This window comes from Carlito syrichta, unplaced genomic scaffold (genome assembly GCF_000164805.1).
Source record: "Carlito syrichta isolate Samal-C Ts95f unplaced genomic scaffold, Tarsius_syrichta-2.0.1 Scaffold306983, whole genome shotgun sequence".
Taxonomy (NCBI): Eukaryota; Metazoa; Chordata; class Mammalia; order Primates; family Tarsiidae; genus Carlito; species Carlito syrichta.
In genome coordinates this window covers 162,326-178,523 of record NW_007251079.1, presented here as the reverse complement: position 1 = coordinate 178,523, position 16,198 = coordinate 162,326, and the positions used below count along the sequence as shown (strand labels likewise).

The following is a 16,198-nucleotide window of genomic DNA, read 5'->3' as shown; positions in this document are numbered from 1 at the left end:
TTCAAAATTGACAACTACAGTGTTCTCATATAAATTCTGCATGTTTTATCTGCTGAATTGAAACTTGTTGAGGTTCCAGATCGATATCACTCTTAGATGATTGAACGTGAGATTCAGTGTACCAAAGTGCTATTCAGAAGACAGAATGCATAATAAATCTTAAAAATTTTAGAAAATAAACCAATATTCTAATTCAATACAGCTTTTTCCATTCTTAAAATTTGTGTACAATTTCTTCGTGCACTCTGTATTTTCTGCTTGTTAACTTTCATTAAATGATACACATGTGCAACCTTAGAGAAAAGTTTCCCTTATATATTTAAAGGAAATATAAAATCACATTCCCTTTATATTTTAAACCAATTTATATTTTTAATGAGTATTTCCATTGAATCCCCTAGTACCCTCCCCACCCCCACCTCTCCCATTGAAAGCCACTAGTCCACAGGAACTGCAGAAATTCCAGCTTTACTTTCACTAGAGACCATGTAGGGTGGAAGTAAGGTTTAGCAGCTAGAAACAGGTAATTAAGCATAACTCTACACAATGAACAACAGGATACTCAGCTTCCTGTACCCACTCTAACCCCAGAATATCGGCAGCCATAACAATCTCCAAACAGAAAACTGGGCAAGTGTTCTAAGGAAAGACTGAGGTTTTGTCCAAAAGAATAAATCCAACAAAGATTAACATTTGAAGGACACCCAGACTTAACCCTGAGATCATCACTTTTTCAATACAACTAACTCATGGATCCACAAGCCTCACCCACATACAAAGTTTCTAATCTATTTTAATTGCAAGCCAAAAATCACTAGACATTTGAAGAAAATAAACACAAGTAACAGATATCATAATAGGAAAAAAAAGGATCCCAAAGCAAAGAAAAAGAACTTTAATAACATTAATAATTTTTTGGAGATAAGGAACATTCATTACATCTATAAAAGAGCCGTGGCACACACTTCGTAGTCCTAGCTACTCAAAAGGCTGAAGTGGGAGAATCGCTTGAGCCCAGGAGGTCGAGGTTGCAGTGAGCTATGATTGTGCCACTGCATTCTAGCACAGGTGACCTTCTCTCAAACAATAACATAAAAATATTTTTTTAACAGCAAGATTTTTTTTTTTTGAGTTGGAGTCTCACTCTGTTGCCCAGACTGGAGTGCAGTGGCCGCTCCCGGCCACTGCAGTCTCGCCTGCTGGGCTCCAGCAATTCTTCCATCTCAGCCTTCCGAGTAGCCGGAATTACAGGCGTGCGCAACCACGCCCGGTTGATTTTTTGGTTTATTGTAGAGATGAGGTCTCGCTGCCCAGGCGGGTCTCGAACCCGCGGGCTCAGGCAATCCACTCACCTCAGCCTCCCAAAGGCGCAGGATTACAGGCTGAGCCACCGAGCCCTGCTTGAAATGCCCTTTTTATATTGAGTTGTCAAGGGGTAATTCAACAATGTTATTGTATGAATGAGCTGGTTTTAATACATTTTTAACTTTTGTTAAGCTTGGGGCAAATAAAGCATTACTCTATTTTAAATGTTGGTTGTAGGGTGGCCGCCGTGAGCACGCCATTGCACTCCAGCCTGGGTGACAGAGTGAGACTCCAACTCAAAAAACAAACAAACAAAAAACTGACTAGAATGAAGAGGAAGAATCATTTGATATACAACAGTTTTGTTTGTTTGTTTTTAATAAGCAGATGTTATAAACCTCATGCAACTAAACTAGAAAAAAAAAATGTTGGCCAGTAGTTTTTGTGATCCCTGACTGATTTATAAATGGTGTAATGATTCCAGAAGCTCTTCAGAGAGAACATTGTTTCAGAATATGCCTCATATCTAAGAACATTATTTTCAACCATGGATTGATAAACAAAAACTGAATTTACTTCTTAAGCTAGAAACCATGAACAAGATAAAAAGTCAATAATGCATATTATTTCTAAAGATAACAGCCAGGATTGAGTGCCTTGTCAGCAATTATTATCATTATTAATTTTTTCTTCTTTTTTTAGTAGGAGTCTTACTATGTCACCCAGATTGGAGTGCAGTGGCATGCGAATGGGCACCGTAGCCTCGACCTGCTGGGCTCAAGTTCAGTTTTCCAAGTAGCTGGAACCACAGGCATGTACCACCATGCACAGCTAATTTTTTTGATTTATTGTAGAGATGAGGTCTCACCAAGTTCCCAGGCTGTTCTTGAACCCCTGGACTCAGCCAAACCTCTTGCCTCTACCTCCCAAAGTGCTGGGATTACAGACATGAGCCACTGAGCCCAGCTTATGTTTTACTTCTAAGATACCAAGAAAGCCTCCTCTAAGTCAGACACGGTGGCTCAAGCCCTGTAATCCCAGCACTTTGCGAGGTGGAGGCAAGAGGACTGTTCTTGAGCCCACGGGTTCAAGAACAGCCTAGGCAACATGGTGAGACCTCGTCTCTACAATAAATAAAAAAATTAGCTGGGGGTTGTGGCACATGCCTGTGGTTCCAGCTACTTGGAAGGCTAAGGCAGAAGGATCACCTGAGCCCAGTAGGTCAAGGCTGCAGTAGTTATGAGTATGCCACTGCACTCTAGCCTGGGTGATAGAGCGAAACTTAGACTCAAAAAAAAAACCTTCTAGTCATGGTAAACTGTTACCTGAAACATAATTTTATGTTAGTCTTTATACACACACACACACACACACACACACACACACACACACAAAAAAGAAAAAATATGTATGCATATTCTTTTATATAATATATATAGAAGAAAAAAGTGTGTACAGATATAATTAGAGAAAGTATCTTGCTGTGTTGCCCAGATTGGGCTTGACCTCCTAAACTCATCTGATCCTCTGGTCTTACTCTCCCAAAAATGCTGGGATTACAGGCACCACCATACCTGACATATTGTTCTAAATATAGGGCATCTTAAGTCTTCGTGGATGAACTTGAGTATTTTGCAAAGCCAGTAAAATTGTTTCTAAAAAGCAAAACAAAATATCAAAGAAGCTGGGCATACTGGTTCAAGCCTGTAATCCCAGCACTTTGGGAGAAAAGGCAGCAGGATTGCTTTAGGCCAGGAGTTCAAGACCAGCCTGGACAAAAATCAAAAGACCCTGCCTCTACAAAAAAACAAAACAAAAAACATACACACACATACACATATTAGCTGGGCATTGGTGATGCATGCCTGTAGCCCCATCTACTTGGAAGGCTGAGGCAGGAAGATCACTTGAGTCCAGCAGGTCAGGGTTTCAGTGAGCCATAATCCCATCACTAAATTTCAGCCTATCTGACAGAGCAAGACCCTCTTTATTTTTTTCATTTTTATTTTAGAGATTTAGGGTACATGTAAGGATTTGCTACATAAGCAAATCGCATGCAGGTGGGGTTTGGACTTCTAGTGAGCCTTCTTTCTCCCTGGTAGTGGACACAGTACCCAATGGGTGGTTGTGTGCCCTTTACTTCCTCTCCCTCCCTCCTCCTGCTAGTAGTGCCCAAAGTCAGTTGTTCCCAACTCTGTGCTTGTCGGGTGCCCAGTGAATGTATAGGACCTGCTATGAGTGAGAACATGCAGTATTCCGTTTTTTTGTTTGTGACAGTTCACTTAGAATACGACCCTGTCTCTTAAAAAAAAAAAAAAATCAGAGATGGATCACAGAAGAAAATTGGACAGTCTACAAAGTCTACTACTTGACTAATAGGAAATTAAGGAACAAAGGCATCTATAGCAGACGTTTACTGGTTACCTATTAAGCACTCGTCTTCAGCATTCAGATTTCCTCTGGGAAATAACCATCCCCTGACAAGGGATGCAGCAGACAAGTTGTTCATATGGACAAGACCGATTCCCAGCTCCAGGGACAAAGCCTGACTGGCTAAGGACAATCAGGTAAAGCTCAACTCCCTTGCCAGTCATTAGTCCATATATGGACACAACCCAGGCCTAAACTTACCAATAAGTTGTGTTCCCTGTCCAGTTTGCTAGGTAAAGGACAAGCAGCTTCCCAACCACACTGGACAAGAATGAGACAGCATGTAGTTTCATGCTGCTGGCCATCACCCTTAGTGAAAAGCCGGCCCTAGGAGGGCAGGAGTGGGAAGATACAACCTGGACTCTTCAATTACAGTCTCCCATAGCCTTGAAGCTCCTTCTAGCTCTGGATTTTCCATACTTAGAGCCAGTAAACTCGCTTGCTGTTTTAAGACCTTGTAAGTTGGGTTTTCTAGCAGCTAAGCATTCTGATGCCAAAACTAAAATATTTTTCCCTGTTATTTTTAGGGGAAATGTAATAATTGTACATATTTTAGGAAATACAGAGTGATATTTCAACATGTGTATACAATGTATCATTATTATGTCATTGAATATCAAATCAGGGCAATTAACATATCCATCACCTCAAATATTTCTTTATGTACTGAACATTTAAAATTCTCTTGGCCAGGCGTGGTGGCTCAGCCTGTAATTCCAGCACTTTGGGAGGCCAAGGTGAGAAGACTGCCTGAGCCTGGGGATTCAAGACAAGCCTGGGCAACTTGGTGAGACCTTGTCTCTACAATAAATCACAAAAACTAGCCAGGTGTGGTATCGTGTGTCTGTAGTTACAGCTATCTAAAAGGCTGAGGCAGAAGATTGCCTAACCCCAGCAGGTCAAGGCTGAGGTGGCTATGAGGGTGCCACTGCACTTCAGTCTGAATGACGAGAGTGAGACTCCAATTCAAAAAAATGAAATAAAATGAAATACAATTCTCTCTCCTAGCTTTGTAAAAATATACAATAAATTACAGTTAAACACATTCACACTACAGGGCTGTAAAACACCAGAAATCACTCATCTTATCAAGCTGCAATTTTCAAACTTAAACATTAAAAAGTACTTATCAAGCCGGGCTTGGTGGCTCAGCCTACAATCCTGCACCTTGGGAAGCTGAGGTGAGTGAATTGCCTGAGTCCGCGGGTTCGAGACCTGCTTGGGCAACTTGGTGAGACCTCATCTCTACAATAAACCAAAAAATTAGCCAGGCGTGGTAGCGCGCGCCTGTAGTTCCAGCTACTTGGAAGGCTGAAGCAGAAAGATCGCTGGAGCCCAGCAGGTTGAGGATGCGGTGGCCGGGAGCAGTCACTGCACTCCAGTCTGGGCGACAGAGCGAGACTCCAACTCAAAAAAAAAAAAAAGTACTTATCAAATAAAAATCAACGGCTGGGCTTGGTGGCTCAGCCTGTAATCCCAGTGCTTTGGGAGGCCGAGGTGAGTGGATTGCCTGAGCCCGCGGGTTCGAGACCTGCCTGGGCAACTTGGCGAGACCTCATCTCTACAATAAATCAAAAATTAGCTGGGCGTGGTAGTGCACGCCTGTAGTTCCAGCTACTTGGAAGGCTGAGGCGGAAGGATCGCCGGAGCCCAGTGGATCGAGGCTGCGGTGGCCGGGAGCAGCCACTGCACTCCAGTCTGGGCGATGGAGTGAGACTCTAACTCAAAAACAAAAAAACAAAAACTCAAATAAAAATAAAAGTATAAAAAATATACAAGTGGTAGAAATGAGATATCAGTAAAATAAGCAATTGAAAAAAATAGTAAACACTGCAGTGTTTACTATAAAAGAGTATATCTGTTGGGCACGGTGGCTCACACCTGTAATTCCAACACTTTGGGAGGTAGAAGTGAGAGGATTACCTGAGTCCAGGGCTTTGAGACCAGCCCAGGCAATTTGGCAAGACCTCATCTCCACAATAAATAAAATTTAAAAAATTGGGAGGGCATGGTGACACTCCCCTGTGGTTACTTAGAAGACTGAGGCAGAAGGATCACCTGAGCCTAGCAGATTTAGGCTGCAGTGGCCATGAGTATGTCACTGCACTCCAGTTTGGGCAACAGAGTATAACTCCAATTCAAAAAAAAGGAAAAAATCAAATTCAAGAATTAAGTGCAAATTTACAAAATAATTTTTTATAAAAAAAGATTTTATCTATTGGGTATGGAAAAGAAATAATCAAATAAAACTAAAGTCACACAGAAAGGATACTAGAATTATATAATAACCTGTGATACAATATAATACAATATAAATTTGAGCATTTTTACCAAAGGTATTAAAAGGTTAATAAAATTTTTTTGAGCATTTGTAAAGTTAGCATATGAACCAGAATATAGCACATTATGACAATTGGAAAAAAGTGAATTTATTAAACAAAGTCTATACCATTAGAAAGATCATGTAATATAACATCTATAAAAAAGTTCAATAAAAGATTATATTTAAATGTTTCTGGTTATTACTCATTAGCTCTAAATACCTTTCATCATAATCAATTTTTTTAAAATGACCCATGGAAGTTACCCTACCTAATATCTCCAAGGATAAATACAACTAGGAATTTTCTTTTTCTATCTTTTTTTTTTGAGTTGGAGTCTTACTTTGTCATCCAGACTGGAGTACAGTGGCACACTCACAGCTAACACAGCCTCTAACCTGCTGGGCTTAGGTGATCCTTCCGTCTCAGCCTTCCAAATAGCTGGAACTACACACACATGCCACCACACCCAGCTAATTTTTTGATTTATTGTAGAGATGAAGTCTCACCAAGTTGCCCAGGCTGGTCTTGAACCCGTGGGCTCAAGCAATCCTCTCACCTTGGCCTCCCAAAGTGCTGGGATTATAGGAGTAAGTCACTGCGCCCGGCTCTTTTTCTTTTCTTTTTTTTGAGTTGGAGTCTCACTGTCACCCAGGCTGGAGTGCAGTGGCCCGCTCACGGCTACCGCAGCCTCAACCTGGGGGGCTCAGGTGAGCCTTCCACCTCAGTATTCCAAGTAGCTGAACCACAGGCACATGCCACCACGCCTGGCTAAGCTCTGACTTCTTGTAGAGACAAGGTCTCGCCAAGTTGCCCAGAGTGGTCTCGAACCAGCGTGCTCAGAAGGGGATTATCTAGTTATAGTCCTTAGCCCCCTACTTTCCTTCTTCCCTCGTTTTCTCTATTGTCCCTGCTGTTGATTTTATATAATGGACTTCAGCAGAAGCTTTCCTTTGAACAAACTATCCTAGGGCTTTAAAAAGTGAATAGATTAGTGGCTGCCAGGGATTAGGGATCACTGAAGGAAGGAAGGGTAAATGTGACTATAGGAGGTAGCAAGAGAGATGTTGCTATGATAGGATAGTTCTGTATCTTGATTGCAGTGGTTAGACAAATGTACACGTGATTAAATGGCATACAGTTACACAAATGCACACCCGCGCGCACACAAACACACACACACACACAGTACCAATGTCAATTTCCCAGCTTTGATATTATACTCTAGTTACATAAGAAGAAACCATTAGGAAAAACTGGGTAAAAAATATATGGAAGCTCTCTTGTACTCTTCTTGAAACTTCATATGAATCTATAATTATTAAAATATCAAAAGTCAGGACAGGTGCAATGGCTCACTCCTGTAATCCCAGCACTCTGGGAGGCCAAGATGGGAGGATCACTTGAATATAGAGTTCAAGACCAGTATGTGCAACATAGCAAAATCTTGTCTCTATAAAAACATAAAAAATTAGCTGAAGCCGGGCTCGATGGTTCAGCCTGTAATTCCACACCTTTGGGAGGCTGAGGTGAGTGGATTGCCTGAGTCCGTGGGTTCGAGACCCGCCTGGGCAACTTGGCGATACCTCATCTTGAGAATAATTAAAAAAACTAGCTGGGTGTGATAGCGCGCACCTGTAGTTCCTGCTACTCGGAAGGCAGAGGTGGAAGGATCGCCGGAGCCCAGCAGGTCGAGGCTGCGGTGGCCGGGAGCGGCCACTGCACTCCAGTCTGGGCGACAGTGAGACTCCAACTCAAAAAAAAATAATTAGCCAGGCATGGTGGCAGTCCCAGCTACTTGAGAGGCGGAGGCAGAAGTCAAGGCTGCAGTGAGCAATAATCATATCACTGCACTCCAGGCTGGGCAACAGAATGAGATCCCGACTCAAAAACAAAACAAAAGTTAATAAAAGATTTTCTAAAAAGTGTTTGATAATTACATATCAATGTCAAAGCAGAGTTATTGGCATAAGATATAAAGATTTTACTTACACAAGTAAATTTTACTTCAAACAGCCTGTTATCAGAAAATTCTTATTCCTGAAAATTAACTCCATAGCCAAGGGCTTACCTATAATTTTCTTCAGAAATGTACACTCCATTTTTCTCACGAGCTGCAGCAAGATCTCGTTTCAGGCGCTCTATCTCTTCTGTATACTCCTACATGAGAAGAATGTTGTAGGTGTCAAGTTAGTACTTTTTTTCATTCAGTTTGGGGAAGATATGCAAAAAATAAAACATAACGTTGGCTTTTTATGTTTGTTAAAACAAAGTATGAAACAAAGTTATAATGATATTTTTAAACCAATATTAATTTGTTTAGAAATAAAGTCAAAGCACTTTTAAAATCACTCACTATAGCCAGGCATGGTGGCTCACACCTATAACTCTAGCACTTTGGGAGGTCGAGGCAGGAGGATTGCTTGAGGCCAGGAGTTCAACCAGACTGGGCAACATAGAAAGACCTTATCTCTACAAAAAAAAAAAAAATCAAAAAAACTATCTGGGTGTGGTAGCACACACTTGTAGTCCCATCAGTGAGCTGTGATGGTGCCACTGTATATACCCCAGCCTGGGCCACAGGATGAGATCTCACTTAAAAAAACCAAAACAAAATAAAAGCACTCACTATAAAAATATATGGGCTCTTCCAGAAAAAACACAACCTCCAGTACTCAGATTGGTGCTTTTCACACTAAAAGAAACAAAGATGCCTTAGAGAAGTGTCTGATTCTAGGACTGGAGCAGGAAACAGTCAAGGTGAACCTAGAACATCTTGTCAAACAAGACAGGAAGGAAGCACACAAAGCTCACCAGGCTAGTGAAAGGATTCAAGAAGTCACTTAAAGATAAAGATAAGAGAGTTTGAGCACCAGTGAGGATAATAACTACAATGGACAAATACTTTAAACTCATCAGTTTCTTTTTCTTTTTTCTTTGAAACAGAGTCTTACTCTGTGGCTCAGACTGGAATGCAGTGACACACTCACGGTCACCACAGCCTTGACCTGCTGGGCTCAGATGATCCCTCTGCCTCAGCATTCAAAGTAGCTGGAACTACAGGTGTGCACCCCCAACACCCAGCTAATTTTTTGATTTATTGTAGAGATGAAGGCTCACCAAATTGCCCAAGCAGGTTTTGAACCCCTAGACTCAGGCAATCCTCCCACCTCCACCTCCCAAAGGGATTACAGGTGTGAGTCACCACACCCAGCCCCATGAGCTTATAATGGCACTAAAAAAGGCTAGAAAACCAAGTCTTATCCTCAAAACTGGCAAATAAAGGAAATTAATCAAGCATATGTCCTGCCTTTCCTATAAGAACTATACCCCAGGATGGATGAAAGTTTTTCTTTATAAAGGTACACATTAAGCACCCCTAATCCAAAAATCTGAAATGTTCCAAAAATCCACACGTTTTTAGTGTCAACACAATGTCACAAGTAGAAAATTCCATATCTGACCTCATGTGAGAGGTCACAATCAAAAGTTTGTTTCGAGTACAAAATTATTTAGTATATTGCATAAAGTTACCTTCAGGTTATATGTATAAGAAACATAAATGAGGTTAGATATGGTGGCTCATGCCTATAATCCCAACACTTCAGGAGGCCAAGGTGGGAGAGCTGCTTAAACATAGGAGTTTGAGACCAGTCTAGGCAACATGGCAAGACCTCATCTGTACGAAAAATTTAAAAACAGCCAGGTGCAGTGGCTCACACCTGTAATCCTAACACCTAGGGAAGCAGAAGCAAGAGGACTGCCTGAGCCCACAGGTTCGCAATCAGCCTGGGCAACATGGCAAGACCTCGTCTCTATAATAAATCAAAGAGTTAGCTGGACGTGATGACACATGCCTGTAGTTCCAGCGACTTGGAAGGCTGTGGCAAAAGGATTGCCTGAGCCCAGCAGGTCGAGGCTGCAGTGGCTGTGAGCATGCTACTGCACTCCAGCCTGGTTCACAGAGTAAGACTCTGACAAAAAAAAAAAAAAAAAAAAAAAAAAAAGAAAGAAAGAAAGAAAGAAAGAAAGAGAGAGAGAGAGAGAGAGAAAGAGAGAGAGAGAGAAAGAAAGAAAGAAAGAAAGAAAGAAAGAAAGAAAGAAAGAAAGAAAGAAAGAAAGAAAGAAAGAAAGAAAGAAAGACAAACAAAAAATTTAAAAAATTAGCTGGGCATGGTGGTGCAGGTCTATAGTCCCAGCTACTTGAGAGGCTGAGGCAGAAGGATTGCCTGAGCCCAGGAGGTCAAGGCTGAAGTGAGCCATGATTTTGCCACTACACTCCAGCCTGGATGACTGAGACCCTGAATCAAAAACAAAAACAAAACATAAATGAATTTCGTGTTTATACTTGGGTCCTATCTCCAAGATATTTCATTATGTATATGCAAGCATTCTAAAAACTGAAAAATTCTGAGATGTAAAATAACACTGGTCCCAAGCATTTTGGATAAGGGATACTCAATCTGTAACTCAGCAGTCAATTAAGAAATAATAACCGAATTTGAATATTACCATTTTGCAACCTTAAAAAAACTAATTGATCAAGTTACTGATGATCATCAATTGCTTAAAAAAAGACAAAGAACCAGAAATGATTTGCTTCGTAATGGAAGAACACACACCACCACTCATGAATTAGTCTTGCCAAAAACAATTAAGAGAAAACCTGAATTTAATCAAGCCTCAAGATCCAATTACCAATTTACAGAAATAAAAAAACAGATGAACACATCAAAAGATACTACAGGAAAACTCTATAGGAAAAGTAATACAGGCATGTCTACAAATACATTGTAAGAGGAAATAAATATATATGTATATATTATACATACAAATAAACATCAAATAAGCACATAAAAGATGTTCAACACCACTAGCCATTAGAAAAATGTAAGTTAAAAACACAATGAGCTATATCTATCACCTATCAGAACAGCTAAAATTTAAAAATGACAACACCAGCCGGGCTTGGTGGCTCAGCCTGTAATCCCAACACTTTGGGAGGCTGAGGTGAGTGGCTTGTCTGAACCCGCTGGTTCAAGACTCGTCTGGGCAACTTGGCAAAACTTCATCTCTACAATAAATAAAAAAAAAAAATTAGCCGGACATGGTAGTGCGTGCCTGTAATTCCAGCTACCTGGAAGGCTGAGGCGGAAGGATTGCCGGACCCTGCAGGTTGAGGCTGAGGTGGCCAGGAGCGTGCCACTGCACTCTAGTCTGGTTGACAGAGTAAGACTCCAACTCAAAAAAAAAAAAAAAAAAATTATAACACCAAATTCTGGTGAGATTGTGGAGAAACTGTATCATTCATATGTTGTTAGTAGGAATATAAAATGGTACAGCTACTCTGAAAAAGTTTGGCAGTTCTTTAAAAAACTAAACACGACCGGGTGCGGTGGCTCACGCCTATAATCCCAGCACTTTGGGAAGCTGAGGTGAGAAAACTGCCTGAGTATATGGGTTTGAGACCAGCCCTGGTAACTTGGTGAGACCTCATCTCTACAATAAATAAAAAAAATCAGCGAGGCATGGTGGCCTGTAGTGCCAGTTACTTGGAAGGCTGAGGTGGAAGGATTGCCTGAGTAAAGCAGGTCGAGGCTGTGGTGGCCATGAGTGTGCCACTGCACTCCAGCCTGGGTGACAGAGTGAGACTCCAACTCAAAAAAAAACCCTAAACATTCAGGCCAGGTGCAATAGCTATTGCCTCTAATCCCAGCACTTTAAAAGGGAGAGGTGAGAAGACTGTCTGAGCCCAGGAGTTTGAGACAGTCTGGGAAATGTGGCAAGATCTCATATTTACAAAAAAGCCAAAAAATCAGCTATGCATGGAGACATGCACCTGTAGTCCTAGCTATTCTGGAGGCTGAGACTGAAGGATCACTTGAGACCAGAAGGTCAAGGCTGTGATAGCCATGAGAATGCCACTGCACTCCAGTCCGGTAGACAGAGTGAGACTCTGACTCAAAAACAAACAGCCGGGTACAGTGGCTCACATCTGTAATCCCAGCATTTAGGAGACAGAGGTGAGAAAATTGCCTGAGCTCAGGGGTTCAGGACCAACCCGAGCAACATGGCGAGAACTCGTCTCTAAAAATCAAAAAATTAGCCAGGGATGGTGGCACATGCCTGTAGTTCCAGTTACTTGGAAAGCTGAGACGAAAGGATCACCTGAGCCCAGCAGAGGCTGCGGAGGCTGTGAGCGTGCCACTGCACTTCAGTTTGGGTGACAGAGTAAGACACCAACTCAAACAAACAAATAAACAAAAAACCTTAAACATCCCATTACAATACAACCCAGCAATTGTACTCTAGAGTAACTATCCCAGATAAATCAGCCCATATGTCATTTGATAGATGCATGGATGGTTAATAAACTAGTATGAATGGTATATACTTACAATGAAGTATGACTTAGCACTAAAAAAGACAAATCTATTGAAACACACACTTGATTTAAACTCCAGAGAATTATGCTGAGTAAAAAATGTCAATCTCAAAAGTTTATATACTATATGATTGCATTTGATAACATTTTTGAAATGACAAAATTCTATAAATATAAGACAGATCAGCGGGTACCAGGTTAGGGAGGGGAATTAGGGGCAGGAAGAAGGTGGATGTAAAAGGACTCCATGAGGGATCCTCGTAGTGATGGAACTGTTCAGTATCTGGACTGTTTGTTGTGAGGGATTCACGAGCATACTCATGGGACAAAATTGCCTAGAATACAATACACATACACACACACACACACACACACACACACACACACACACACACACGAGAAATACTGAAGCATAAGATCAGTTGATTGTTAATGTCAATACTCTGGGGTGAAATACTATAGTTTGACAAAATGTCCAAAGGATTTATTTTAATTACTTATATATGCACATGAATCTTTTTTTCTTTTTTTTTTTTGAGTTGGAGTCTCATTCTGTCACCCAGGCTGGAGTGCAGTGGCACGATCACCACTACCACAGCCTGGACCTCTTGGGTTCAGGTCATCCTTCTGCCTCAGCCTTCCAAGGAGCTGGAACTACAGGTGTGCGCCACCACATCCAGTTAATTTTTTGATACATTGTAGAGACAAGGTTGCGCCAAGTTGCCCAGGATGGTCTCCAACTCATGGATTCAGGCAATCCTCTTACCTCCACCTTCCAAAGTGCTGGGATTACATGCATGAATCACCACGCCTGGCTGAATCTACAATTATCTCAATAAAAAACCTTACTTAAAAAAAAAAAAATACAGCGGGTTCAAAACCCGCCTGGGCAGTGAGACCTCATCTCTACAATAAATCAAAAAATGAGCCGGAGTGGTAGCACATGCCTGTAATTCCGGCTACTCGGAAGGCTGAGGCGGAAGGATCACCGGAGCCCAGCAGTCTGGGCGACAGAGTGAGACTCCAACTCAAAAAAAAAAAAAACCATCAAGTAGAAGGAAAGACAAACCAGACTGGGAGGAAATATTTGCAAATCATACCTCATAGAGGGCTTGTATCTAGAATATAGAAACAACACCTTCAACTTAATAATAAGAAAACAAATAACCTAATTAAAAATTAAGCCAAGTATCTGAATAGACAGTTCACCAAAAGTTATACAGATGGATAACAAGCATGTGAAAAGATGCTCAACATCATTAGTCATTAGGGAAATACTAATGAAAATCACACTGAGGTACCATTTTATACCTCTTACAGTGGCTGAAATTAAAAAGGCAGACCATAACAAGTGTTAGAGAGGATGCGGAGAAACTGCTACCCTCATACATTGCTGATGGAAATGTAATGTGGCACAAACACTTGGAAAAGTGTCTCAGTGATAAACTTAAGTGGGGCATGGTGGCTCACACCTGTAATCCCAGTACTTAGGGAGGCCAAGTGGGGAAGACTGCTTGAAGCCAGGAGTTTGAGTCCAGTCTGGGTAACAAAGCAAGACTCCTGTCTCTATCAGAAGTTTAAAAAATAAAAAAGTTAAGCGTAAACTTACTATGTGACCCAGATATTAAACACCTAAGTATCTAAACAAGAGAAATGAAAACGTATCAACCCAAAGACTTGCTTGGGAATGTTCATAATGGCATTATTGGAAACAATCCTAATGTCCATTGGTGAATGCATAACAACATATGGTATTATCCGTATAATGGAATGCTCTTCAGACATAAAAAAAGATGAACTACTGATATATGTGGTAATATAAATGGAACTTCAAATGTTATGCCAAGTAAAAGAAGCCAGATACAAAAGACTAAATGCTGTATGATTCCACTTATAGAATTCCCACAGAAGGTCAAACTATAGACACAAAGTGGATCAGTGATCACTTGATTTCAAAGGAGAAAGGGAACTGTGATAAAAATGTTCTGAAGCTAGATGTTGTACTACACTGTAAATGTACTAAAAAGCATTGGATTGTGTGCTTACAATAGGTGGATATTATGGTATGTAAATTATACTACAAAGATGCAAATAAATTTTATAACTGTAAATAAATGCAAATTTTTCTAAGGGTATCAAGTTAGTTGATAAAGCTGGTAAAGTCAATGCAATAAAATTACAACAAAAACATTTTAACATATAAAATACCTAGTTTATTTTTATTTATTTATTTACTTACTTTTTGAGTTGGAGTTTCACTCCATCGCCCAGACTGGAGTGCAGTAGCATGCTCATGGCCACCTTAGCGTCGACCTCCTGGGCTCATGTGATCCTTCCGCCTCAGCCTTCCAAGTAGTCAGAACTGCAGGCGCACACTACCAAGCCCAAATAATTTTTTGATTTATTGTAGAGATGAGGTCTCACCAAGTTGCCCAGGCTGTTCTAGAACCGTGGGCTCAGGCAACCTGCTCACCTCAGCCTCCCAAAGTGCTGGGATTACAGGCTTGAGCCACCGCATCAGCCATAAGTAACCTAGTTTAAAATCACTTGATAAAAAGCCTTCCACAGGCAATTTAACACATCTTGTTAACCGATTATGTTTGTTTCAGTTCCTTATTTTCACATTTGTCAAGCAAGATTATATTACTCCATGAAAATTGACAATTACCTTAATAAGAGCTTTTTTGGTGAGTTTCTGATTAACTTCAGGTTTATTCAAAATGTTCTTTGCTCTATGAGCATATTCCAATGTACTCAGAGTTTCCTGTCATGGAAAGAAACAGTCAATCAGTAAAGATACTGTGAGAGTAATGTAGTACTGTTATCAAAAATGTATTAATACTAACTTACAAGTAAGAAGTTATGGTTACAATGAATCTAAAACTCTACTCATTTTCTTTAAAAGATAGCTATGAAGCTGGGCTCGGTGACTCAGCCTGTAATCTCGTGCCTTTGGGAGGCTGAGGTGAGTGGATTGCCTGAGCCCGTGGGTTCGAGACCCGCCTGGGCAGCAAGACTTCATCTCTACAATAAATCAAAAAATCAGCCGGGCGTGGCAGCGCATGCCTGTAATTCCGGCTACTTGGAAGGCTGAGGCGGAAGGATCGCAGGGGCCCTGCAGGTCGAGGCTACGGTAGCCGGGAGCGGCCACTGCACTCCAGTCTGGGCGACAGAGTGAGACTCCAAATCAAAAATAAATAAATAAGTAAAACATTAGCGCTGGGCGTGGTGGCTTCTTTTACACTATAGTATAAAATAAATGTGCCAGTAAATCTTTTAAAGTAAAAAAAAAGAGATAGCTATGGGAAAGAAAATAAATAAAACTCTACTCATTAAGACTACTATACTCAACCTCTAAAAAGAAAGTTGTTCAAAATATCCCAATATTTTTGTCCTTCTTTTCAATTTTCAAGGTCTTGACCCTTATGATAATTTGACCCAATATTATTTTCCTTTAGACTAGTCTTAAACTAAGTGAATTCTACCACTGGTGAATAAACAAAATACTCTACATTCATACAACAAAATATTATTCCCCCAAAAACAAGAACAAAGTATTGATATATACTACGACATAGATGAAACTTGAAAATATTAAGCTAAGTGAAAGAAGCTAGTTATAAAAGACTACATATTATGTAATTCTATTTATATGAAATGTCCCAGCCGGGCTCAGTGGCTCAGCCTGTAATCCCAGCACTTTGGGAGGCTGAGGTGAGTGGATTGCCTGAGCCTGAGGGTTTGAGACCCGCCTGGG

The 16,198-nt window shown here is 40.8% G+C and overlaps 1 protein-coding gene across 1 annotated transcript in view; it reads right to left on the bottom strand.

The window, feature by feature from the left end:
• Positions 1-16,198, bottom strand: part of KIF11 (kinesin family member 11) — a 66,386-nt gene that overhangs the window by 31,153 nt on the left and 19,035 nt on the right. Inside the window, exons 9-10 of the mRNA XM_008063660.2 lie at positions 15,110-15,205; positions 8,128-8,216 (exon numbers count right to left, since the gene is read on the bottom strand). Of these exons, the coding sequence (XP_008061851.1) occupies positions 8,128-8,216; positions 15,110-15,205 (185 nt within the window). The remainder of the gene's footprint in view (positions 1-8,127; positions 8,217-15,109; positions 15,206-16,198) is intronic.